The 26,562-nt window shown below is 39.3% G+C and overlaps 1 protein-coding gene across 1 annotated transcript in view; it reads left to right on the top strand.

Moving 5' to 3' along the window:
* USH2A (usherin) overlaps positions 1 to 26,562 on the top strand; it is a 797,990-nt gene that overhangs the window by 718,245 nt on the left and 53,183 nt on the right. The window contains exon 61 of the mRNA XM_015116260.3: positions 25,859 to 26,086. Within this exon, the coding sequence (XP_014971746.3) occupies positions 25,859 to 26,086 (228 nt within the window). The remainder of the gene's footprint in view (positions 1 to 25,858; positions 26,087 to 26,562) is intronic.

Here is a 26,562-nt window from a genome sequence, read left to right as displayed (position 1 = left end):
CTCAGAAGTTGACTCCTCCTGGGTGTTAGTCACAAGGGCTTCTCGGAGAATTTTCCTCCTACATATGAGACAGCAGATCATTTCTGCCTCTCTGCTAAGATAAGCCAAGCAAAATAATAGATTGTAGAACAATTAATAATGCATTCAAAATGCCAAACTCAGCAGGCTTTCTATCCTCAGTGAAAGATTTTGTTCCCATTTTGTCCAAATGTCTAATAAAAATGATTGTGTAAAATTAAAAACAATCTTTGATCTGCCTAAATGAAAATAAGAGCCACAACCTGTAGCTCTCAGAACAAATCAAAGTTGTTTTTATTTTTAATTAAGTATGCTAAGCTTAAGTACATTTTCTCTTAAGGTGTAATTACTAAACCATGATCATTTCTTTTTGTTTATTCATTTAAAACGCAAATAAAAGCAGATAATCAATAGATCATAATCTAAAACTAGAGGATTTACAAGTTAATAAGCTTGAGTCAATAGATATTCCGTAACAAAGCTTTCAAAGCTGAACCTGACATAATTTGCTTTGCACTAAGCTGGTTGACTTAATGCTTTAATTTAATTCCAATATTAACTGAAAAATCCAAAGAAAAGGGGAAAATTTAAATCCTATTATATTGAAATATGTTCAAAGCAACAACTCAATATCCTGCCACAACTGCTTAAGTGTGCCACCAAATGTCTGCCTGATCACCTGGTTTCTGATTGGTGATAACCAGTTAACCCACTTGGAGCCTGGTACAAGTGAATTGTGGAAGTTTCTCAGTGGTCCATTCATGCAATAGCTTTTCTCTTAGCCTCAACAGTCATCGTATTTTCATTTCATAATGTCTGCTTTTCCTGACTTATGGCCAAATTATTGGAGTTGTTTTTATTTGAAAAGCAATCTCTCCTTGTCTCTTGAGATTATCATCCAACCTGACCTCCCAAAAAGCAGAACAGTAGGCAGGCCTAGGTTAAAGAACAGAAGAAAGCCTTTCTTGGTTCCCTAAAAGGAAGAAGTGAGAAGCTATCTGTATAAAGAAATGGCATTAGATGGCATCCATCATGCAAAGTCTGGTAGTAGTACTAGTAGAGGTAGTGAGAGGGATATGAGGCAATATCCAGCATACCTTCAAGGTTATGAGCACAGACTCTAAAGCCAGGATCCCCCCAGGCAAATCCTGGTTCTTCCCCTTACAATTATATGACCATGGACAATTTGCTTCAATTACCTTTTCATGCATTTCCTTATCTGAAAAATGAGGGTCATAATAGTGTCTATCTCATAAGGTTGTTTTAAGGCTTAAACAATTTAATATACATAAAGTACTTGAAAAGCACTCACTGTTATCGTCCTTTGAGATATTCTTTAGGCATACGGAACTTATGCTAAGAATAATATTGAGACCAGCAGCATCACTCACTGAATATAGTAGTCAGATGTGTCTTTCAGAAGAGTTACGTGTGCACGGCCAACGTCCTAAATACTCCATCTGTTAACATCCTTACGATATCATTTGTGAATTCGTAACTGGTTTTTGTTTTGTGTCATTGATGGTCCCACTGCAGCCAGGGTGGCAGTGTTTCGGCTGCCCTCTGCCATCTTCAGTTTTCTGGTCCCATTAGTGTTGTGATCAAGAACAAGTCAGTACCCTTCGCTCAAGTAAATGGGCTACAAGTTATGCACTGATCTTTTACCATAGCGGACCCTTTTCTATTCTGAGAGAGAACTTAGAAAACAGAACGGAAATCTCATTGATTTTTATGATGAACATTTTTTCATATTTCTCCATCTCTGAAATTGCGTGCATCTAACAATCTTACAGTCACTGTAGATGGCAGTTGTTACATACCTGTCATTTCTCTGCCTGCACAGACTCTTGTCACTTCACTTGAGTTATGTGCACCGTTGGTACTACACACATTGAGTTTTTTTTTTTGTTTGTTTGTTTTTTTTGTTTTTTTTTTTTTGAGACGGAGTCTCGCTCTGTCGCCCAGGCTGGAGTACAGTGGCCGGATCTCAGCTCACTGCAAGCTCCGCCTCCCGGGTTTAGCCATTCTCCTGCCTCAGCCTCCCGAGTAGCTGGGACTACAGGCGCCCGCCACTTCGCCCGGCTAGTTTTTTGTATTTTTTAGTAGAGACGGGGTTTCACCGTGTTAGCCAGGATGGTCTCAATCTCCTGACCTCGTGATTCGCCCGTCTCGGCCTCCCAAAGTGCTGGGATTACAGGCTTGAGCCACCGCGCCCGGCCCACACATTGAGTTTAATTGCCACTTCAAATGCCTTCAAAAAATCATACTATGATTTGGCATTAAAATAAAAAGTATACACAAAAGGCACAGAAACAGTCACTTCATATAAAATTAAAAAAGAAAACACAACCTATGCCCATACGAGTCTAAAGAAGTCTTTCAATAAGTATAAAATACACATCTATGCGATAAAAGAATCACTGTATTCTTATTGAATTAGCAGCGTATTTTTCTCTTTCTTAGGGATACATAAAATAGTTTTTAAAGAAAAATAACAGTGTGTTTAAATAGATGAAATCCTGGATCCAAAAAATAGGTGTGTTTTATAATAAATATTTTTAAAACAGCTAGCATATTGCCAATAAGATAATGTATTTAAATAAAAGATAATTTATTCATTCCGCAGACATCTATAGAGCACCCATATGGTGCCAAACATATTTTGTATCCCTAGTCCCTGTCCTCTAAGAGTTCAAGGTCTAGTGGGGAGAAAAGGCAGGTAAATAGATCAATCTAATATAAAAATGCCATAAACAGGAGAAAGAACAGAGAAGAGAGACAAGTAAATCAGTATGGGGAGTCAAGACACTCTTCCAAATGGAGATGACATTAAATTTGTATTTTCAAAGATGGACAGGAGTTTCCAGGCATAGAAGGGCATTCCAAGAAAAGAGGAAATCATGAACAAAAGAGCAGCCTTTTGAAGAGTGTAATTGGGTCTGAGTCATGAGTCCAAGGACAGGATGTGAATGAAGGAGGCAGACCAGGGAGTGGCTAAGGATGTGTCCAAAGAGACAGGGGCAGGAGATTTTGCTGCTAAGGGCTGGCAATCAAAATCACCCTGCTTCCTAACCAGGTCTAGGCTCTGGCAGCCCTCTGACTTTTAAATTAGGAAAGTTAGAACTTGATTCTTGCGCTTGATTCTGTCAATGCATTAGGATCTAGGAGAGATGGTAAGTGATGTTGGAAAGCAGTCCAAAGTTCAGAAGCAATTAGCTATTTCCATCCAAGGGTGCCAGGATTTCCTCTCCTGAAACTAAGTGAACAGGGATGGGTAAAAATTAACCGAAGGCAGGACATGGGCCTCTCATGTAAAAGCAGAAGTAGGGGATTCCTAAGCAAGATGGCCAAATAGGAACAGCTCCAGTCTGCAGTTCCTAGCAAGACCAACACAGAAGGTGGGTGATTTCTGCATTTCCAACCGAGGTACCTGGTTCATCTCACTGGGACTGGTTGGACAGTGGGTGCAGCCCACAGAAGGCAAGCAGAAACAGGGTGGGGCGTTGCCTCACCCAGGAAGTGCAAGGGGTTGGGGAACTCCCTCCTCTAGCCAAGGGAAGCCTTGAGGGATTGGGCCATGAGGGACTGTGCTATCTGGTCTGGATACTATGCTTTTCCCACAGTCCTCACAACCCACAGACCAGGATATTCCCTCAGGTGCCTACACCACCAGGGCCCTGGGTTTCAAGCACAAAACTGGGCAGCCGTTTGGGCAGACACTGAGGTAGCTGCAGGAGTTTTCTTCACACCCCAGTGGCACCTGGAATCCCAGCAAGACAGGACTGTTCACTCCCTTGAAAAGGGGGCTGAAGGCAGGGAGCCAAGTGGTCTTGCTCAGTGGATCCCACCCCCATGGAGCCCAGCAAGCTAAGACCTACTGGCTTGACATTTCGCTGCCAGCACAGCAGTCTGAAGTTGACTGGGATGCTTGACCTTGGTTGGGGGAGGGATGTCCGCCATTATGGAGGCTTGAGTAGGTGGTTTTCCCCTCTCAGTGTAAACAAAGCCACCAGGAAGTTTGGACTGGGCAGAGCCCACCACAGTACTGCAAAGCTGCTGTAGCCAGACTGCCTCTCTAGATTTCTCCTCTTTAGGCAGGACATGTCTGAAAGAAAGGCAGCAGCCCCAGTCAGGAGCTTGTAGAAAAAACTCCCAGCTCCCTGGGACAGAGCACCTGAGGGAAGGGATGGCTGTGGGTGCAGCTTCGGCAGACTTAAATGTTCCTGCCTGCCGGCTCTGAAAGGAGCAGCGGGTCTCCCAGCACAGTGCTCAAACTTTGCAAAGGGACAGACTACCTCCTTAAGTGGGTCCCTAACCCCTGTGTCTCCTTAAAGGGAGATACATCCCAGCAGGAGTTCACAGACACCTCATACAGGAGAGCTCCAGCTGGCACCTGGCAGATGCCCCTCTGGGACAAAGCTTCCAAAGGAAGGAGCAGGAAGAAATCTTTGCTGTTCTGCAACCTTCACTGGTGATACCCAAGCAAACAGGGTCTGGAATGGAACTCCAGCAAGCTCCAGCAGACCTGCAGAAAAGGGCCCTGATTGTTAAAAGGAAAACTAACGAACAGAAAGCAATAGCATCAACATCAACACAAAGGACGACCATGAAATAACTCCATCTGAAGGTCACCAGCATCAAAGACCAAAGATAGATAAATCCAGGAAGATGAGGGTAAACCAGCTCAAAAAAGGCTGAAATTCCAAAAGCCAGAATGCCTCTTCTCCAAAGGATCACAACTCCTCGCCCACAAGGGAACAAAACTGGACAAAGAATGAGTTTGACAAATTGACAGAAGTAGGCTTCAGAAGGTGGGTGATAACAAACTCCTCTAAGCAAAAGGAGCACGTTCTAACCTAATGCAAAGAAGCTAAGAGCCTTGATAAAAGGTTACAGGAACTGCTAACTAGAATAACCAGTTTAGAGAAGAACATAAATGATGATGGAACTGAAAAACACAGCACGAGAACTTCATCAAGCATACACAAGTATCAATAGCCAAATCAATCAAGCAGAAGAAAGGATATCAGAGATTGAAATCAACTTAATGAAGTAGTGTGAGAAGACAAGATTAGAGAAAAAGGAATCAAAATGAATGAACAAAGGCCCCAAGAAATATGGGGCTATGTGAAAAGATCAAACCTATACTTAATTGGTGTACCTGAAAATGACAGGGAGAATGGAACCAAGTTGGAAAACACTCTTCAGGATATTATCCAGGAGAACTTCCCCAATCTAGCAAGACAGGCCAACATTCAAATTCAGGAAATACAGAAAACACCACAAAGATACCCCTCAAGAAAAGCAATCCCAAGACACATAATCATCAGATTCACCAAAGTTGAAACGAAGGAAAAAGTGTTAAGGGCAGCCAGAGACAAAGGGAAGCCCATCAGACTAACAGTGGATATGACAGCAGAAACCCTACAAACCAGAAGAGAGTGGGGGCCAATATTCAACATTCTTAAAGCAAAGAATTTTCAACCCAGAATTTCATATCCAGCCAAACTAAGCTTCATAAGTGAAGGAGAAATAAAATATTTTACAGATAAGCAAATACTGAGGGATTTTGTCACCACCAGGCCTGCCTTACGAGAGCTCCTGAAGGAAGCACTAAATATGGAAAGGAAAAACTGGTATGCAGAAGCATACCAAAATGTAAAGACCATCGACACCATGAAGAAACTATCAACTAATGAGTAAAATAACCAGCTAGCATCATAATGACAGAATCAAATTCACACCTAACAATATTAACCTAAAATGTAAATGATCTAAATGCCCCAATAAAAGACACAGACTGGCAAATTGGATAAAGAGATGAGACGCATCAGTGTGCTGTATTCAGGAGACTAATCTCACATGCAGAGACACACATAGGTTCAAAATAAAGGGATGGAGGAATATTTGCCAAGCAAATGGGAAGCAAAAAAAGCAGGGGTTGCAATCCTAGTCTTTGATAAAACAGACTTTAAACCCACAAAGATCAAAAAAGACATAGAAGGGAATTACATAATGATAAAGGGATCAATGGAGCAAGAAGAGATAACTATCCTAAATCTATATGCACTCAATACTGGATCACCCAGATTCATAAAGCAAGTTCTCGGAGACCTACGAAGAGACTTAAACTCCCACAGAATAATAGTGGGAGACTTTAATATTAGAAAGATCAACGAGACAGAAAATTAACAAGGTTATTCAGGACTTGAACTCAGCTCTGGACCAAGCAGACCTAATAGACGTCTACAGAATTCTCCACCCCAAATCAACAGAATATACATTCTTCTCAGCACCACATCACACTTATTCTAAAACTGATCAGATAATTGGAGGTAAAACACTCCTCAGCAAATGCAAAAGAATGGATATCATAACAGTCTCTCAGAACACAGTGCAATCAAATTAGAACTCAGGATTAAGAAACTCACTCAAAACCACACAACTACATGGATACTGAACAACTTGCTCCTGAATGACTACTGGGTGTAGAATGAAATTAAACCAAAAATAAATATGTTCATTGAAACCAATGAGAACAAATACACAACATACCAAAATCTCTGAGACACAACTAAAGCAGTGTTTAGAGGGAAATTTATAGCAATAAATGCCCACATGAGAAAACAGGAAAGATGTAAAACCAACACCCTAACATCACAATTAAAAGAACTAGAGAAGCAAGAGCAAACAAGTTCAAAAGCTAGCAGAAGACAAGAAATAACTAAGATTAGAGCAGAACTGACGGAGATAGAGACATGAAAAACCGTTCAAAAAAATCAGTAAATCCAGGAGCTGGCTTTTTGAAAAGATTAACGAAATAAATAGACCACTAGCCAGACAAATAAAGAAGAAAAGAGAGAAGAATCAAATAGACACAATGAAAACTGATAAAGGGGGTATCACCACTGATCCCACAGAAATACAAACTATCATCAGCGAATACTATGAACACCGTTACATAAACTAGAAAATCTAGAAGAAATGGATAAATTACTGGACACATACACCCTCCCAAGAGTAAACCAGAAAGAAGTTGAATCTCTGAATAGACCAATAACAAGTTCTGAAATTGAGGCAGTAATTAACAGACTACCAAGCAAAAAAAGCCCAGGACCAGATGGATTCACAGCTGAATTCTACCAGAGGTACAAAGAGGAGCTGGTACTATTTCTTCTAAAACTGTTCCAAAGAATAGAAAAAGAAGAATTCCTCCCTAACTCATTTTATGAGGCCAGCATCATCCTGACACCAAAACCTGGCAGAGACACAACAAAAAAAAAATTTCAGGCCAATATCCATGATGAACATCAGTACAGATATTTTCAATAAAATAATGGCAAACCAAATCCAGTAGCACATTAAAAAGCTTATCCGCTACTATCAGGTAAGCTTCATCCCTGGGATGCAAAGCTGTTTCAATATACCTAAATCAGTAAACATAATCTATCACAAAAACAGAAACAATGGCAAAAACCACATTATTATCTCAATAGATGCAGAAAAAGCCTTCAATAAAATTCAGCACCCCTTCATGCTGAAACCACTCAATAAACTAGGTATTGATGGAATGTGTCTCAAAATAATAAGAGCTATTTACGACAAACCCACATCCAATATCATATTGAATGGGCAAAGCTGGAAGCATTCCCTTGGAAAACCAGCACAAGACAAGGATGCCCTCTCTCACCATTCCTATTCAACATGGCATTGGAAGTTCTGGCCAGGGCAATCAGGCAAGAGAAAGAAATAAAGGGTATTCAAACAGGAAGAGAGGAAGTCAAATTATCTCTGTTTGCAGATGACATGATTGTATATTTAGAAAACTCCATCATCTCAGCCCAAAAACTCCTTAAGCTGATAAGCAAATTCTCAGGATACAAAATCAATGTGCAAAAATCACAAGCATTCCTATACACCAATAATAGACAAGCAGAGAGCCAAATCATGAGTGAACTTCCATTCACAATTGCTACAAAGAAAATAAAATACCTAGGAATACAACTTACAAGGGTTGTAAAGGACCTCCCCAAGGAGAACTACAAACCACTGTTCAAGGAAATAAGAGAGGACACAAACAAATGGAAAAATATTCCATGCTCATGAATAGGAAGAATCAATATCCTGAAAATGGCCATACTACCCAAAGTAATTTATAGAGTCAATGCTACCCCATTAAGCTACCATTGACTTCACAGAATTAGTAAAAACTACTTTAAATTTCATATGGAACCAAAAAAGAGCCCATATAGCCAAGACAATCCTAAGCAAAAAGAACAAAGCTGGAGGCATCATGCTACCTAACTTCAAACTATACTACACGGCTACAATAAACAAAACAGCATGGTTCTGGTACCAAAACAGATATATAATCCAATGGAACAGAACAGAGCCCTCAGAAATAACAACACACATCTACAACCATCTGATCTTTGACAAATCTGACAAAAATAAGCAATACGGAAAAGATTCCCTATTTAATAAATGGTATTGGGAAAACTGGCTACCCATATGCAGAAAACTGAAACTGGACCACTTTCTTAGATCTTATACAAAAATTAACTCAAGATGGATTAAAGATTTAAACGTAAGACCTAAAACCATAAAAACCCTAGAAGAAAACCTAGGCAGTACCATTCAGGACATAGACATGGGCAAAGACTTCATGACTAAAACACCAAAAGCAATGGCAGCGAAAGCTAAAATTGACAAATGGGATCTAATTAAACTAAAGAGCTTCTGCACAGCAAAAGACACTATCATCAGAGTGAAGAGGCAACCTACAGAATGGGAGAAAATTTTTGTACTCTATCTATCTGCCAAAGGGCTAATATCCAGAATCTATAAGGAACTTAAACAAATTTACAAGAAAAAAAACAAACAACCTCGTCAAAAAGCAGGCAAAGGATATGAACAGACACTTTTCAAAAGAAGACATTTATGCGGTCAACAAACATATGTAAAAAAGCTCATCATCACTGGTCATTAAAGAAATGCAAATCAAAACCACAATGAGATACCATCTCACACCAGTTGGAATGGCAATCATTAAAAAGTCAGAAAACAACAGATGCTGGAGAGGATGTGGAGAAATAGGAACACTTTTACACTGTTGGTGGGATTGTAAATTAGTTTAACCATTGTGGAAGACAGTGTGGCGATTCCTCAAGGATCTAGACCCAGAAATACCATTTGACCCAGCAATCCCATTACTAGATATATACCCAAAGGACTATAAATCATTCTAGTATAAAGACACATGCACACATGTTTATTGTGGCATTATTCACAATAGCAAAGACTTGGAACCAACCCAAATGCCCCTCAATGATAGACTAGATAAAGAAAATGTGGTACATATACAACACAGAATAGTATGCAGCCCTAAAAAAAGAATGAGTTCATGTCCTTTGCAGGGACATGGATGAAGCTGGAAACCATCATTCTCAGCAAACTAACACAGGGACAGAAAACCAAACACCACATGTTCTCACTCATAAGTGGGAGTTGAACAATGAGAACATATGGGCACAGGGAGGGGAACATCATACACCGGGGCCTGTCGGGGGTTGGGGAGAAAGGGGAGGGATAACATTAGGAGAAATACCTAATGTAGATGACAGGTTGATGGGTGCAGCAAACTAACATGGCACATGTATACCTATGTAAGAAACCTGCATGTTCTGCACATGTATCCCAGAACTTAAAGTATAATTAAAAAAAAAAAAAAAAAAAAAGGCCGGGTGTGGTGGATCACACCTGTAATCCCAGCACTTTGGGAGGCCGAGGTGGGTGGATCACCTGAGGTTGCGAGTTCAAGACCAGCCTGACCAACATGGAGAAACTCCGTCTCTACTAAAAATACAAAATTAGCTGGGCGTAGTGGCACATGCCTGTAATCCCAGATACTTGGAAGGCTGAGGCAGGAGAATCGCTTGAACCCGGGAAGCGGAGATTGCGGTGAGCCGAGATCATGCCATTGCACTTCAGCCAGGGCAACAAGAGCGAAACTCCATCTCAAAAAAATAAAAATAAAAATAAAAACAGAAGTAGGATTACAGAAAATACAGAAGCCCAAAAGATTGTAACGTTAACTGACAAACACAACAATAAATTACCTGATTTTGCAGGCTTCTTTTGAAGTAAAGCTTCAGGAATATCTCAAAACCAAGTGAGAGGGTGGTACTCAGATCCCTAACCAGCCTTTGCTAAGAGGAGGAGTCTTTCCAGAGACAACCATAGAGAGTAATCTTTGGTCATGTCTAATATCAAAAATCGTCTAATATCAAAATATCAAAAATGGGGGCAGGCCAGGCGAGGTGGCTCACGCCTGTAATCCTAGCACTGTGGGAGGCCGAGGCAGGCAGATAGCTTGAGCTTAGTTGTTCAAGACCAACCTGGGCAACATGGTAAAACTCTGTCTCTACAAAAAAATACAAAAGAAAACTTAGCTGGGCCTGGTGGCACATGCCTGTAGTCCCAGCTACTTGTGGGACTGAGGTGGGAGAATCGCTTGAGCCCAGGAGGTCAAGGCTGCAGTGAACAGAGATCACACCACTGCACCCCAGCCTGAGTGTCAAAGTAAGACCCTGACTCAAAAAACAACAAAACAAAAAAAAAAACAGAAGGTGTAATGGAAGTGTTTTAATATGACTACGGCATCCTCTCACTGAGATCTGCTACCTTTTATTTTATTTTATTTGTTTAGAGACAGGTCTCACTATGTCACCTAGGCTGGAGTGCAGTGACTCCATCATAGCTCACTGTAACCTTGACCTGGGCTCAAGTGATCCTCCCACCTTGGCCTCCCACAGTGCTGGAATTAGAGGCGTAAGCCACCATGCCACCATTTGTAATTTAAGCTGAAAAAAGGAGAGCAGGGGCACAAGTCTATATCAGCTAACTCCTCAGCAACAGCTGACCCAAGGCCAACAAACCAATTGCGTAGCCAACAACCAATCAGATTCTGTCTTTCTGAAGACACACAGAGACATCGTAGTCGGATGGTTATGACTAATAAGGCTCTAAGGTTGTTTAGACTGAGAATTGGTAGCCTGCTGGGCACAAGGGAAAGAAAAAAAAAGAGAAAGGGAAAAGAGAGAGAAGTTCCATACAGCCCCTGAGTGACAGAGAGAGAAACTCTAAGTTCTGACAATTTTCCAGTTTCAAAACCCAAAGCTGTAAAGTTGACCCTTGAACAACACAGGTTTGAACAGGTCCACTTACCTATAGCTTTTCTTCTGCCTCTGCCACTCCTGAGACAGCAAGACCAATTCTTCCTCTTCCTTCTCCTTGGCCTATTCAACAAGAAAATGGTAAGGATGAAGATCTTTATGACTTTCTCTTCCTTATGATTTTCTTAATAACTTTTTCTCTAGGTTGCTTTATTGTAGGAATGCAGTATATAATACATATAACAAACAAAATATGTGTTTGTCGACAGCTTATGTTGTTGGTGAGGCTTCTATTGTTAGTATCCTGTTAGTAGTAAAGTTCTGGGGAAGTCAAAAGTTATGTGTAGGCCAGGCACAGTGGGTCATGTCTGTAATCCCAGCACTTTGAGAGGCTGAGACAGGTGGATCACCTGTGGTCAGCAGTGTGAAACCCTGTCTCTAAAAACAATACAAAAATTAGCTGGGCTTGGTGGCACATGCCTGTAATTCCAGCTACTAGGAGGCTGAGGCAGGAGAATTCCTTGAACCCAGGAAGCAGAGGTTGCAGTGGCCGAGATCATTCCACTGCACTCCAGCCTGGGCAATAGAGTGAGACTCTGTCTAAAAAAAAAAAGGAAAGTTATGTGATATGTAGATGTTTGACTGTGTAGGGCATTGTTTCCTCTAACCCTTGCATTGCTCAGATGTCAGCTGTATCTTCTGTACAAGCTTGGGTTCTATGCTTTCCTTTTCTCTTCCTTATAAAACTAGTCAAAATGAGTTTCTCTTCCCTGTAACTAAATTTCCTTAACTAGAATATTGATTACTGCCAATTCCCACCTTTACTTTAACTGTAGGTTGTAAGTTTTAGAATCTGGTTGTTATATTTTTTATTGGGAAATACAATTGATTTTTGTATGATCCTAAAATTGCTGAACTCTACAACGGTTTATTTTTAGATTCTGTGGACCTTTTAGGTAGTTAATAACCATAAATCTCATGCTTCAAAACCCAGGTACCTTGTGTTAGGATAGGATAGGATAGGATAGGATAGGATAGGATAGGATAGGATAGGATAGGATAGGATAGGATAGGATAGGATAGGCTAGGCTAGGATAGGCTAGGCTAGGCTAGGCTAGGCTAGGCTAGGCTAGGCTAGGCTCTGGTAACAAATAAAATTCCAAATCTCACTACCTAATGCAATAAAAGTGGGAAAGCCAAAGGTGGATTTGGCTGCCTTTCTCCACCTTGTATCAGTGTCAGATCATGATAGGGGAAGAGCATGCTGTGGAGTTCTGCAAGAAGCTTTTAAGGTCTAGACCTGAAAATAGCTGACATTCCTTCTTCCCGCATCCCATTGAAAAGAATGTCTCATAACCTCTCTATTTAGGGTTAGGGAAACTAGCGACTGTGAAAAAAGTAAAATAAATGAATATTTGGTAAATTATAATGATCTCTGCCACATAGCTCTTTTTATTTCCTTATCTTACATTGCCTAGGATTACCAGTACAATAATAAATAGAATGTATCTATCTTGTTGTATTAACAGGAAGACTGCTAAAGTTTTATCATTAAGTATGATTTTGCTATATGAGTGCTGAATTTTGTCTATTGAGATGATTAAATGTAAATCAACTTCTCTAAGAGCTAAATCCTATATGGTCATTGCTCTGCACTGAATGCAGTTGCCTACTCGCTTTCCAAATCCGTACAATGAAATCCTAACTCTCAATGTGATGTTATTAAGGAAGTGGTAAGAGGACAAATAAGTGAACAGACAGATATAATAGAGTGTAAGATCTATCAAGTAATAAAGGTGGACCTGTGATTAAATTCAAACCCATTTTTCTCTCTTGAGTAGCCATGCTTATGACAAAGAAATTTTGAATGCCTTGTGATTTTTTTTGTTTGTTTGTTTATTTGTTTGTTTTGAGACGGAGTCTCGCTCTGTCGCCCAGGCTGGAGTGCAGTGGCGCAATCTCGGCTCACTGCAAGCTCGGTTTCCCAGGTTCACTCCATTCTCCTGCCTCAGCCTCCTGAGTAGCTGGGATTACAGGTGCCCGCCACCACACCCGGCTAATTTTTTGTAGAGACAGGGTTTCACTGTAGCCAGGATGGTGTCTATCTCCTGACTTCGTGATCCACCCACCTTGGCCTATGAAAGTGCTGGGATTACAAGTGTGAGCCGCTGCACCTGGCCAGAAATGTTGAATGCCTTGTTTTAAACAAATAATTTTAATTTAAATTAAAAAGAATGTGTAGACATGAGTTGGGAATTTGTAATTCATTTGCAATTCTGGTATTGATGGATTGTTTTATCTTGTACAGGTCATTTGGGCCCTATGGAATTTAGGCTCAACAACAAAATCAGACGGTTGGAGTACAGTGCCAGTGACAATTTTTAGACCGTTTAACCCTAAGTGTCTTTCCAATAGGCCTTATTTATATGAGAATATTTTATAGTTAACCACAAGTATTTTGTCTGTGTTTACCAATAGTTAGAAGCATAGCAGCCCTTTCTTTACTGAATAAAAGTTCAAACAAATCTGATGCATCTTTATTTGGAGCTGCCAATTAAAGTGGGATATAGTATACTTAAGCAATACTCAACATGTAGGCCATTAATCTCTTAGGGTCCCAGACACTCTTTCAGGGGCTCTGCCAAGGAAAAACTATGTTCATACTAACAGTAAGACCTTACATGTCTTTTTCACCTTCATTCCCTTCATGAGGGTACAATGGAGTTTTCCAGAAGCTCCATGATGTGTGAGGATGTTGTCACTCTGCTGGCTAGTCGTATACATGTCTCAGTATTCTTTTCCTTTAAAAACTTCTCTACTTCGGTTTTCAATGTGGTGACTATTGATAGATATACAGATCAGAAACAAAAGCTCTTTGGGATCTTCAGTTGTTTTTAAGAAACAGAGGTCTTGAAATCAAAACACTGGAACCACTAATACATTTGACAAGTACATTTTAGCTCCATATAGCACAGAAATAAAAATCATAACCCTGTCTTTTGTCAGCAGAATGACTCTGGGTAAGACATATATAACTTATCTAAGCTTCCATTTCCTTGTGTATAATAATACAAATCTCCTAGCTTCATGGGAAGATGAAATGGGATACACCAAGTCTGACATAATAGGAGCAAAAACTTTGCTCACAAATAATCTACCTTAGGAAGGATAGATAAGAAAATGGTAAACGGGTTGGATGCAGTGGCTCACACCTGTAATCCCAACAATTTGGGAGGCTGAGGCAGGGGGATTGCTTCAGCTCAGGAATTCAAGACCGGCCTGGGCAACATAGTGAGGCCTTGTCTCTACCAAAAAAATAAAAAATAAATAAATAAATAAATATATATATATATATATATATATATATATATATATATATATATATATATACACACACAAAAATTAGCCAGGCATGGTGGCACATGCCTGTGGTGGCTCAGGATGCTGAGGTGGGAGGATTGTTTGAGTCTTGGAGACAGAGGTTGCAGTGAGCTGAGATCATGCCGCAATACTCCAGCCCGGCCAACAGAGTGAGACTCTGTCTCAAAAAAATTTAAAACTGAAAAGAAAATGGTAAATGAATAGCTTTTGTTACCACAAGGGAGGAGAACTAAATACCTGGGGCATGGGGAGGAGATGGGGAACTTTTCATTGCTGCTGCACCCTTCACTTAGAAGGTCCAGTTTATCAAAAGTAATAATTTAGTTAAAACCTTAACAAATGTTTTTTAAAGAATTTCCCTGCTCCTCATAGATATAGCCTGGTAGTTTACATATCACTTCATTTTTTATGAAGTATTGTTATTGCAAATTTATCTATGCAAAGAGCTAAGCATGCAATGATTGTTGCTGTGGTTATAAAATACTGCTTTGCTAAGGATGCTGTAGCTAACTCACAGTTAATTGGCTGAGGTCTGAGCACACCCATATCAGTTTCCCATATACAGATTTTTGGTTAACTTGGTTTCCATATGCAAAGTGAGAAGAAAGTTCTAATTTTAAATATATATATATATAAAAAATATCTTTCTCTCCTGACTCATAAATCTCTACCTCATTATTGAAAAATTGCCATCAATATAAAAATATACTCCTGGTATCTCCCATTTTTTAAATATGGGACTCCATGGGCCCCTCCAGCTACCATCTCCTGTTCCTGTTCCCCTTTACAGCCAAACTTCTCAAAATAATACATTAATATTCCCTGTTTCTACCTCTACACATCTGTTCTCCCTTCCACCTGCTCCAACCAGGTTTCTGTCCTTATCACTCCATTAAAAGGCTCATATCAAGACCACTTGCCACCAAATCAAGAGCTCTACCTGTGCACAGCTTCCTGAACATTTCAGCATAATTCGACACTGCTTACCACATGTCCTTTAAAAAAAAATACCCTCTTCTCTCAGTTTCAAGGAGATCATACTGTATTGGTTTTCTTCCCTTTATTGTTCTGGTCTCAGCTTCTATTACTGATTTCCTCTCTGCTGCTGTCCCAGTCAGCCTCATCCTGCATCTGCCACTGAGTTTGGTCCTGAGCCCTCTCTTCTACTTGACCTACACTCTCTCCTTAGACTATTCCTAGACTCATTCAAATCTACTTCTTAGACTTCACTCTACATTCACTTCTTCGCCCCAGCCCTTCAGTTTAAATTCTGTCCATATTCACTGGTAATACAAACACTTTTGAACACTCACTCTAGTCCAGCCACAATTAGAGGCATTTGGGGTTTAGAGAGAATGAAATAGATGCAGGCCTTTGACTCTGTGGAGTTTATGTTCTAGACCTTACACAGTTGTGGGAATAGCTGGGAAAGTGAAGATTTGGGGAGGAGAGTAAGAAGATGAGTAAGGGAGTTGCCAACTTCTTGAACCCTACCCATTCAAGAAGCCAAGGATGACTAGCCACTTTAGTGTTCCTGCCACAGATGCCTATGGAGAGGTCTAAGGAAAGCAACTCCTCTGTGTAGCTACCATCTCTGTGGGGCCAGCACCAAATGTCAGGTGGTAGACCTGGGCCACTGTTGGTTAAAGAGTCAGCAGCTGGAAAGAAGAGTCAGATTGGAGCAGAGGAGAATGAGGACAATCCGGAACCCACTTGCACCTCTGCGTCTATTCATCTTCACATCTAACTTCAACCATGTTCGAAGAGTAATGGCCACTGATTTACTTTCATTCTCTAAATTGTACATAAATTTATCTTTAATCCAGAACCAGATAGAGAAGATATATTACTTACTGCTATATATAACAAAGTACTACAAACTTAGTAGCTTAAAAACAATTTCTACTTGTTATCTCACAGTTCCCCTTTGTCAAGAGTCCACGCCTTTTGTTCAAGGTCTCATGAGGCTACAATTAGGGTGTCTGTTGGGCTGTGTTCTCATCTGGAGGTTTGAATGGAGAAACATTTACTTCCAAGCACATTCAAGTTGTTAGCAGAGTTCATTTCCCTTGTGTGGGAATGGGAGGGAGGCCCTGGCTTCCTGTTGGCTGTTGGCTCTCATGTCCTAGAGACCACCCAGGTCCCCTTCACAGGGGTCCTTCACAGGTCCTCTCATAGCATGGCAGCTTACTTCTTAAAGACCAGCTGGAGGATTTCACTTTCAGTCTGCTTAGATGGTGTCTGCCATATTTATGGCAGTGACATCCCAGAGCTTTGCCATTTTCTGTTAGTTAGCAACAAGGCATAGGCCTTGACTGCACTCAGTGGGAGGGAGAATCACCCAAGGGCATGATTCATTGCAGGGGTTGCCTTAGGGCATGTCTCCCACAGAAGGAATTCTGAGATTTGGATTTTCACCTTAACCAATTTGACATAATACAAACTTCAAAAAAGGGAAAATCAAGAGATCATATGGAGACTTGTTAAGTTTGAGATGTATTAGACATCCAAATGAAGAGGTTAATAAGGCAATTGGATATAAGACTGGATTTTGGGAGACATGTCCAAGGACCCTCAAATGTGTATTCCTAATTCAGTCTCTTCCCGAAACTATAGATTCATTGGTCTGTCAACTTGATATCTTGAACTTAACAAGGCCAAAGTTTTTCCTTCCCTCTCCAAATCTGTTAGTGCTCAGACTTCTACATCTCATTAAATGGTACCATCACTTACCCTTTCTCTCAAGAAAAAAAACCCGAAAATCATCCTTCATTCCTCTTTCCCTTGCCTTCTACATTCAATCCATCGTAATTCTATTGGCTCTACTTTCAAAATATAAATCCATCCCCTTAATTCTATGTCTACCATTACCACCCTAGTCCAAGCCACTATTACCCCTTCCTGGCATTCAGCAAAAGCCTTTGAATGTCTCCCCTCCCTCTCTTGACCTTTGAACTGCATTGTGTTCCTCCCAAAATGCATACATTGGAGCCCTAACCCCCAAGGTGACTGTATTTGGAGATTGGGCCTTTAGGAAGGTAATTAAGCTTAAGTGAGGTCATAAAGGTGGGACCTTCATCCTATAGGGTCAATGTTCTTATAAGAAGAAGAAACGTCAGCGATATCTCTCTGCATGCACACAAACATGACATGGGAACACATCCAGAAGACAGCTGTCTATAAGCCAGAAGAGAGGCCTCACCAGAAGCCAACCGTGAAGGCACTTTGATCTTAGACTTCTAACCTCAAGAATTGCAAGAAAATGAACTTCTGTGTTTAAGGTAACTCAGTCCGTGGTTCTTTGCTATATAGCAGCTCAAGTAGACAAATGCAATGGCCTCCATATATTCTTCACACATCAGTCAGAATGATTTATTTAAAACCTAAATTGTGTCACACCCTTGCTTATGGGCCTTCGATAGTTTTCCACTGAAATGGGAATCAGACTTGAACTCTTTACCTTGGCCTCCAGGATTTATACCATCTAGCTCCTGCTCATCTCTTTGACCTTCTCCTGGGCCATTCTCCTCTCCCCCACCTGGCTTGGTCACACTAGCTCCTTTCTGTCAACAAAAACACCAAGTCTGTTCCCATCTTAGAGATTCTCTTCTGCTCTTGCTCTTGCCCAAAAATTTCTCCCCTGATACTTCACACAGCTGGTGTTTTTCTGCTCTCTTGCCTAAATGTAACTTCCTCAAGGACCTTTCTTACCTGCCCTTGTTAAATCAAGAATTTCATTCACTCTTCCCCACCACCTAAGCCCAAACACTAATTAGTGCACCACTCTACCTATTCCCTTCATAATTTACCACAATCTCCAATTCTCTCTCTCTGTCTTGATATCTCTCTCTCTCTCTGTTTATGTATTGCCCATTTGTCCTCCTTTATAATGTAAAACTCAGGAAGGTAATGACTTTGCCTCCCATGCTTTCTATTGTATCCTCAGAGATTAGGAGCATGCCTAGTGTATAAGAAGTTCTCAATACATGTGTGTTTAATCAAGACTTAAATAAATATAAAGCTATGGCCCAAATGAAAATTTTTATATGAGTTTTAGTACAGTTTTGCTACTATTTCCATAGAATAGCTTATCAGAGTGAAATTGCTGGGTCACAGTGTATGCACATTTTTAATTTTGATAGATCAGAAGTACTGCTTTTTAATATTTAGTGTGACTGATTTGCCACTTTAAAATTTAATTATCACAAATTTAATTTTTTTCCTCTTCTCCTTTGAAAAATGAAGCATTTTAAAACCAGTTTCCCCCCAATGTTTTTATGATAACTGAAGCATCATTGTTCATTTTGCAATAACTCTAGTTTTTGCTTTATAGTTTAAATTGATACAGCCAATTTGTCTATAAAGAAAATGTCTGTGAATTGAGTCTTCTTTTTGAGTTGACCCCTCTGTTACAAAATGAATGATGTATTCTAAAGAGAGAGAGAGAAAAAAAAAAGCCTTCTCCCTTTTCACATATCATTCTTCTTTTCTGAGTGTAGAGAGTCGTTGGAGTAAAAGCATTAAAGTGATCCCCAGTGTTAATACGTGAATCCTCCAAGCTGAACATTTTAAGTTTGAAATTTACAATTGTTATAACAATTGGCCCCTGCCTAATCCATTAGGCCACAGCATTAGCTAGTAGCTAGAACCCAGAGCTAGGAATGCTTTAACACTTATGAGTACATTTGAGTTGGCCTCATTGTTACCCAGTTGTCAATAGTATCTTTAACATTTCCAGCTGCCTCATCACTGTTTGACATGTACAAGGGGCTGGGACAAGGGTGTAGAGGGTTCCACTCAAACACCTCCCCAGTATCAAGAGAAAACACACTTTAGGAACGCGTGGTTCTGATAGTGGGTCAGGACAGAAAACAGGAAAATTGGTTTTAACGCCATTCAGTTGTTATGCTCCCTGCCTCAATTGAAATCAAAAGAAAAATCCTTGTGTCTAAAGGATAATTACAGATTTTGAAATAGAGCTAACATTCCACAAAGAAAATTTTAAATCTTTTTTCTAAGAAAATACTTTCCCATTACCTTGTGCAAATGGCAATCTATACTTATTGGCTGAATAATAATTAAGTGAGTTAATTAATTAATTCCTGGCAGATTTATTATTTCATTAGTCACTGACCATGATCTTACACCATGATAGGGTGAAATTTAAAAGTTCTTCCATTATTCCTTCAAATTGCATTGTAGAGCTCTTCACACATAATTAGTTCTTCAATGTTTTGCCTAATGTTACTTATTGTTTCCTAACAAATGCAGTTCAGAAACTTTAGGGTGACATTCACAGCCCTCTTCAGTCTTATCACAATCCCCTTTACAGCCACAATCCCCACTATTCCCCTGCAACCATTACACTTCTGCTATGTTGAACTGCCACCCAAGTATCTCCAGAACTTTCTTCTGTTCCTTCTTCTAATTCTTCATCTATTTTCATCTACTCAAACTCTACATCTTTCCTGGTCTGGATCAAGTGCCACATCTCAATTAAGTCTTCCCCAAGTCCTCACCCCCTTTCTTCTGCATTACAAGTATCTCCTTAGTATTTCTCTGGCACTCATTATAGCACTGCCACACTGAATTGTGTGTATGTATATACATTATTGATTTGCTCTATTAGATTATAAGTTCCTCAGAGTCAAGAGTCTGTGTTACCCATCTTATATCTTCCATTGCAATTTTATAGAGTCTTTTGCATAAAAGATGCTCAAAAAAGTTTTAAAGAAGTAAACCAGCTGCTGAGAAACAATGCTAAATGTTTGCACTGAGCATTTTGGCAGCTGCGTCATCCCACTTGGTGATGCCGCCTTACACATACACACTAAAACAATAGGCCTGAACACTAAACAATAGGCCATCATCCTAAAGGGTATTTTGTTTTACCTTTCTTGTATTGTGAGTTGATCTTTGATTCCAGAGCAACTCTGCATATATGTGAGTGCTGTCAAAGTAAATGCCTTTTTTGTCTCACAACCTTAGATAAATTTAGGTGAAGATGGCACTGGTAAAGGAAGTGTGCAGGTAAAATTCATGAAAATGTTCTGACAATGTTTATATTTTGCAGACTTGGAAGTCTCATGCCTAGTGAACCATGGATAAGTATTCAAGTTTGATATTTGCCTAATGCTTGGTTAAAAAAAAAAAAAAAGTAATTTCTGTATCAAGACTGATTTGATGGCCAGGGGCTGTGACTCATGCCTGGACTTTGGGAGGCCATGGACTTTGAGAGGCCCCAGGACTTTGGGAGGCCATGGTGGGTGGATCACTGAAATCCAAAGTTCAAGACCAGTCTGGCTAAGATGGCGAAACCCCATCTCTACTAAAACAAAAATTAGCTGGGCATGGTGGCAGGCACCTGTCATCCCAGCTACTTGGGAGACTGAAGCATGAGAATCGCTTGAACCCAGGAGGCGGAGGTTGCAGTGAGCTGAAATTGCGCCATTGTATTCCTTGCATTCCAGCCTGGGCTACAAGAGTGAAACTTCATCTCAAAAAAAAAAAAAAAAAAAAGAAAGAAAAGAAACTGATTTGAATTTTGCAAAATAGTATTAGATATAAATATGTTGATCAACTTTTGGGGAACTTAAAGGTTAACTTTATAAATGGAGAGGAAAAATAGTCCTGCAGAATCCACGCCTCAAATTATCTGGCTTTCAGAAATCTAGAAAAATATTGCGTGTTGATTTGTCAGCATTACAACACATAAAAGTCATCCAATTGCCTGGATATACTCTATCCAAAGTCATGACTTTTAGATAACAGTTAATGGGAGCTTGAACTGCTTCTCACATTTTACTTGTAATCTAAATCAGAAACTCTAGGTCTCAGGTACAATCATTCCTTATCATTAAGACAGGTAAAATACAATTTATGATAAAGGATCTGGGCAGTTCAACTTAAGAATACAAAGGTTAATATACTTAAATCTAGATTCCTCTGAAGTTCTCTTTGTGCAAAAAGGTGAATTTTTGATGTGACTTATTTTCTGGTTCTTGGTATTCATGATAACTAAGGAGGCAAGGGAACCCCATGACTTGGTTGGGATGCAGAAGCCAAAACTCATCCATTTCAGGATAAGGAGCCCAGGATAAGGAGAATCATAAATGAAAGACAAAGGCAGAAGAAATCCCACTGGCTTAGAATGAAGTTGATGGTGACCAGGAAGATTAACCCTTTCCAAAATATAATATGCGCACATAATACTCTGTTGATGAACACACAGTGCCTATACATCATTGTTTTGGTTCATTAGTGGGAGCAGGGTAAAAAGATTCCTAAGGGCTACGGTAAGGGAGCTTAGTGAAAAGGCACCACAAAGACCAGAGGGAAAGCTCTGGAAATTGCTGGATCATCAGATCAATAGACTCAAAGATGACTAAGTTGGGAAGCTTTATGCAGTTTAAACATTTGTGCAGGGAGCATCCCCTCACAGTCTTTTATTGACAGCTACAGATCAATGGTAATTTTTGATCATTTTCAACCTACATAAACCTATTGACCCCATGGCCACCTTTGGGGCACTTCAAGTCGTCAAAAATAATCAGAGGAGATGGTGTAAAATTGTCAGATGGCTGAAGACTCCAAGTAGTTTCATATGTCCCCAGGAGCTGAGTCGAGAGGTTAAAATATAGTTCAAATTGCCAGCAGAACATCAACTGACAGAGTGTTCCAGAGAGTCTTGTCTATATGTCTCATAAAATGAGGCACTGATTTGTATCCAAACTCTGACCTTCATGCATATAAAGTTAAAGAAGAAAAAAAGAGGCTGAATCCCATTGAAGACATTAGATTGCAAAGAATGGATTATTCCTAGTAAAATTGTTGCGTCATCTTCTTCATCTGCTGCCTAACAAAAGTAGTTGATGAGTTTGTAGAATTATGTACAATATGGATATGGACATAGAATGAACAAAGACAAAATGAAAGCAAGTGCAAGGTGGCAGGCCAGACGTCAGGGACAACAAAAAAATGTAGCTCAAATAAATCATTAGGAAGAGTGAAAGGAAGGAAGGAGCAAAATAATGGCAATGAAGGGGAAGAAGTAAGAGTATTGAATTAAGATAATCTCTATAGAGGAAAAGGAATGAAAGAAGATGGAAAGGGTGAATAAGAGGAAAGAGAAAGGAAGGAACAGAAGAAAGGTGAAGCAAAGGAGTGAAAGGGAGGAAAATCGTCTTTAGTGATGACATTTCCTAGTCAGTGAGACAGAATGCTACATCTCCAAAGGAAGGAAATGAATCCAAAACATCTGAGATCCACAGTGCTCAAGCAAATATCCTGAATTTAAGAACAATAACAACCGAGTACGTAAATGAGAGCCAACCCAATCCACAGAGTGAACTGCATCCAAATTTTGCAGCAGGATTCTAAATTGTGAACTTTGATGTTGGAAATTCATTCAGGAGAGAATAATATAAATTATTTCTTAAAATGTCAAAGAATAAATTGGCAAGGATTGTCTTGCCATTTTTATGTTTTCTCATTTTTTAATATAGCTTTTACTAAACATTGACAAAAACTATGTCTATTATTTAGATCTATTTAAGTAGTCTATATTTGTTATGTGTGTGTGTATATAAGTGTGTATATATGTGTGTGTACTATATATATTATATGTGTGTGTGTGTGTATATATATATATATATATAAAACTCTTCAGGAATAACAAATTAGCCAGATGCAATGGCTCACACCCGTAATCCCAGCATTTTTGGGCAGCCAAGGCAGAAGGATGACTTGAGCTCGAAAGTTGGAGACCAACCTGGGCAACATAGTAATACCCAATCCCTATGAAAAGAAAAAAAAAGAAAATAGGGAGGGAGGGAGGGAGAGAGAGAGAGAGAGAGAGAGAGAGAGAGAGAGAGAAGAAAGAAAGAAAAAGAAAGGAAGGAAGGAAAGGAGGAAGGAAGGAAGGAAGGAAGGAAGGAAGGAAGGAAGGAAGGAAGGAAGGAAGGAAGGAAGGAGGGAAGGAAAGGAAGGTAGGGAAGATTTATTTTAATTAGCCACATGGTGATACATGCCTGTAGTCACAGCTACTTCAGAAGCTGAGGCAGGAGAATCATTTGAACCCAGGAGTTCAAGGCTGCACTGAGCCGTGATCATGCCACTACACTCCAGCCTAGGCAAAAGAACCAAAATAATAACAATAATAATAATAAATTAAATAAATAAATAAATAATGTAAAAGGAGAACTTGTCCTCAGTATAATTTCATGATACAGAAATTCTTTTTTACATCTCAACATGTGGTTCTTTCTCTCTTTTTTCATAAGATACATATAGACCAGGTTAAGCAAAATAACTGTCGTAATGACCCTTTGTAGGAGTATACCCCTAAACTTTTTCTGTGCCAGGCATGCATGAACTGCAACTTGCAACCTACGGGCCATATTTCTATATTAGATGGTGGAGATTTTGAAGCTAGGGCATTTTGCATTACTTCTGTTTTCAAGGATCTGAGCCATAAATGTTTATTAAAAGATTATATAATGAAATCAGAAATCAGTTTTGTTATTTTTTTAATGGTTGCCTGGAGTGTGTTGGATGACTGAATGCCAGTTGTTAATCATTAAGTACTCATGTTACCAAAAGTGTTTGATAGTATTGCCATCTAGGGGCTGAATGGAATTCTCAGCTCTGAAATAAACTGTAATTGAGCAGGTGCAGCTATTGACAATATACATATGTTTTTGCTTTATAGCCCACATGCTTTTCATGTTTCTTATGACAAAAGCTTATGAAAAAGTGTCCCCCAGCAGCCCACCTTTTTTATATATAATCTGTTAGAGGTGATTACTATTTGCTTTGGAGCGTATGCTTTTTTGGCATCTATTACTGAATATTCTGAACAAAGAATTATTCTTTTTTGCATTATTAATCTTGTCCATGTTTGCCTTATTTCCACAGAAAAGGAATCATTTATCAGAAAAGAATGTTTGTAATCGGGACTTGTAGCATCTTCAGATTTAATATTCATTATGGTCACTCTAGTTCTGTGCTATATTTATCTAAAAGGCCAATCCAATGTTGTGGAGAAATAACTTTTTAAATATTTATGATCTAACTTTTAATATTTTAAAAAAGAGAAATTAGTATTTCTGTAAAATTTGTTTCAGAGTCTGGTTGCTCAGCAAATGTTTAAATATTAAAAGATTTCAAGAGGTTAGCATGTAATATCATAATGGGACTTATTGAAATAGGAAAATTGACTTTACAAGTTTTTGATATGTGAGGGAAATTGTATTTTCTCTGCCTATGTTTAACACATAACAAGAAATAACACAGTTAAAATGTATAGCCAATAATGTCAGAAAACAGCACCAAAACCTATTTCTACATTGTTTTGTTTTTGTCTAAGCGCTTTGTTTGGAAAACAATTCTGTTTTATTTTGTTATCTTGTTTTAGATTTTATCCAAACTGATATTTGGATTTCCCCAAATTAAGGATGATTTTCTTACATATAATTTTTTCTGATGTTCTTGGGTACCTACTTTCAGAAATAACTTTCACTACTCCACCTTATATTCATCCTCCTCCTTGTTCAAAGACCAAATTCTCCAAGCCTAGCTAACAATTACTTTGGTAGGTTTCATAGTTTTACTTATGGTGCTTTTAACAAATGAAAATATTTTTATATCTATAATAATAATAGACTTCTCTAAGGGTGTTTGTACATGTATAGTTGAATTGGCTTGTTATTTTTTTCTTGTGTTTATTTGTTTTATTGAATTCATAAGATATACATACATGCCAAGAGAATGAGAGAGGGAGACTAGGAAGATGGAGAGTCTTGTGCACAAACAGATAGTGTTGGGGATTTGGAAATTAGGGGTGTTCAGATTAGCTCTCCAAACCCTTAATATTAACCTGGCAGGCAATTATCCCAGTCTCTGACATGCAACTTGATACCACTGATTTCCATTTTGAGGTGGATGCAGCACTGATCTGAAGCATCATGGTTTTTTTTTTTTTTTTTTTTTTTAATGTTTATATATCACATGCTTTGGGTTGCAAGCACTGAAAAATCAAGGATCCTATCTGATCCACTTTCTGAGTGTCTGAAATCATACAACATTGGGTAATATAGTCAAGGTGTCAACAAAAACAAGAAAAAATGCATCATTTTCTTAATGATAATTCAAAACTCTGCCATAGTGTTTGCACTGCTGTTGCCTATGTGCTTTGGCCATGAGGTTCAGAGAATGACTTTCCAGCAGTATTGTCAGTTTCAAAAAACAAAAAACAAAAACAACTTACCTTGTTAATTTTCTTACAGGGAACAAGCCATCAAGCCCACCTGTTCGGATTAGAACCATTCACAACATATCTCATTGGTGTTGTGGCTGCAAACCATGCAGGAGAAATTTTAAGCCCCTGGACTCTGATTCAAACCTTAGAATCTTCCCCAAGTGGACTGAGAAACTTTATAGTAGAACAGAAAGAGAATGGCCGGGCATTGCTACTACAGTGGTCAGAGCCTATGAGAACCAATGGTGTGATTAAGGTAATGTCTACCCTGTGTAAGAAATTATGTTTGGTGTTCTCCAGATAAATAGATGAGCCCTGACATGCCATCAGGTCACTGTGGGAAAACTCCCTTCGCAGCCTGTTTAATTCCTCTTGATAGCTCCTCCAGGCACTTAATCATAGATCAGAGAAAACTAGCTCAGATGTATGATGCTTCCTGTGAACCCAACACTGGGCTAAATGCTCTCCATGGATTATCTCATTTAATCCTCACATCAACCCTGCTAGGTGGGTACCACTAAACCTCATGAGGCATATGCAGGCTAAATAACGACCCAAGCCTACACTGTGAGAAATTGAGTTGGGATTTGAAGCCAGGAACTCACATCGGAACGGAACACTAAATGACTATGTTCTTACGGCCTCCTGAATTATCCTATCCAGTTATTTGCTTAAGACTTGCCTAATTTATGCTTCAAACAGAGCTCACCAAGCAAGCCATAGGTGTCTGCT

The sequence above is a fragment of the Macaca mulatta genome, chromosome 1 (assembly GCF_049350105.2).
Source record: "Macaca mulatta isolate MMU2019108-1 chromosome 1, T2T-MMU8v2.0, whole genome shotgun sequence".
Classification (NCBI taxonomy): domain Eukaryota; kingdom Metazoa; phylum Chordata; class Mammalia; order Primates; family Cercopithecidae; genus Macaca; species Macaca mulatta.
The sequence above is the reverse complement of the archived record's forward strand: the minus strand, read 5'-3'. Positions and strand labels throughout refer to the sequence as shown.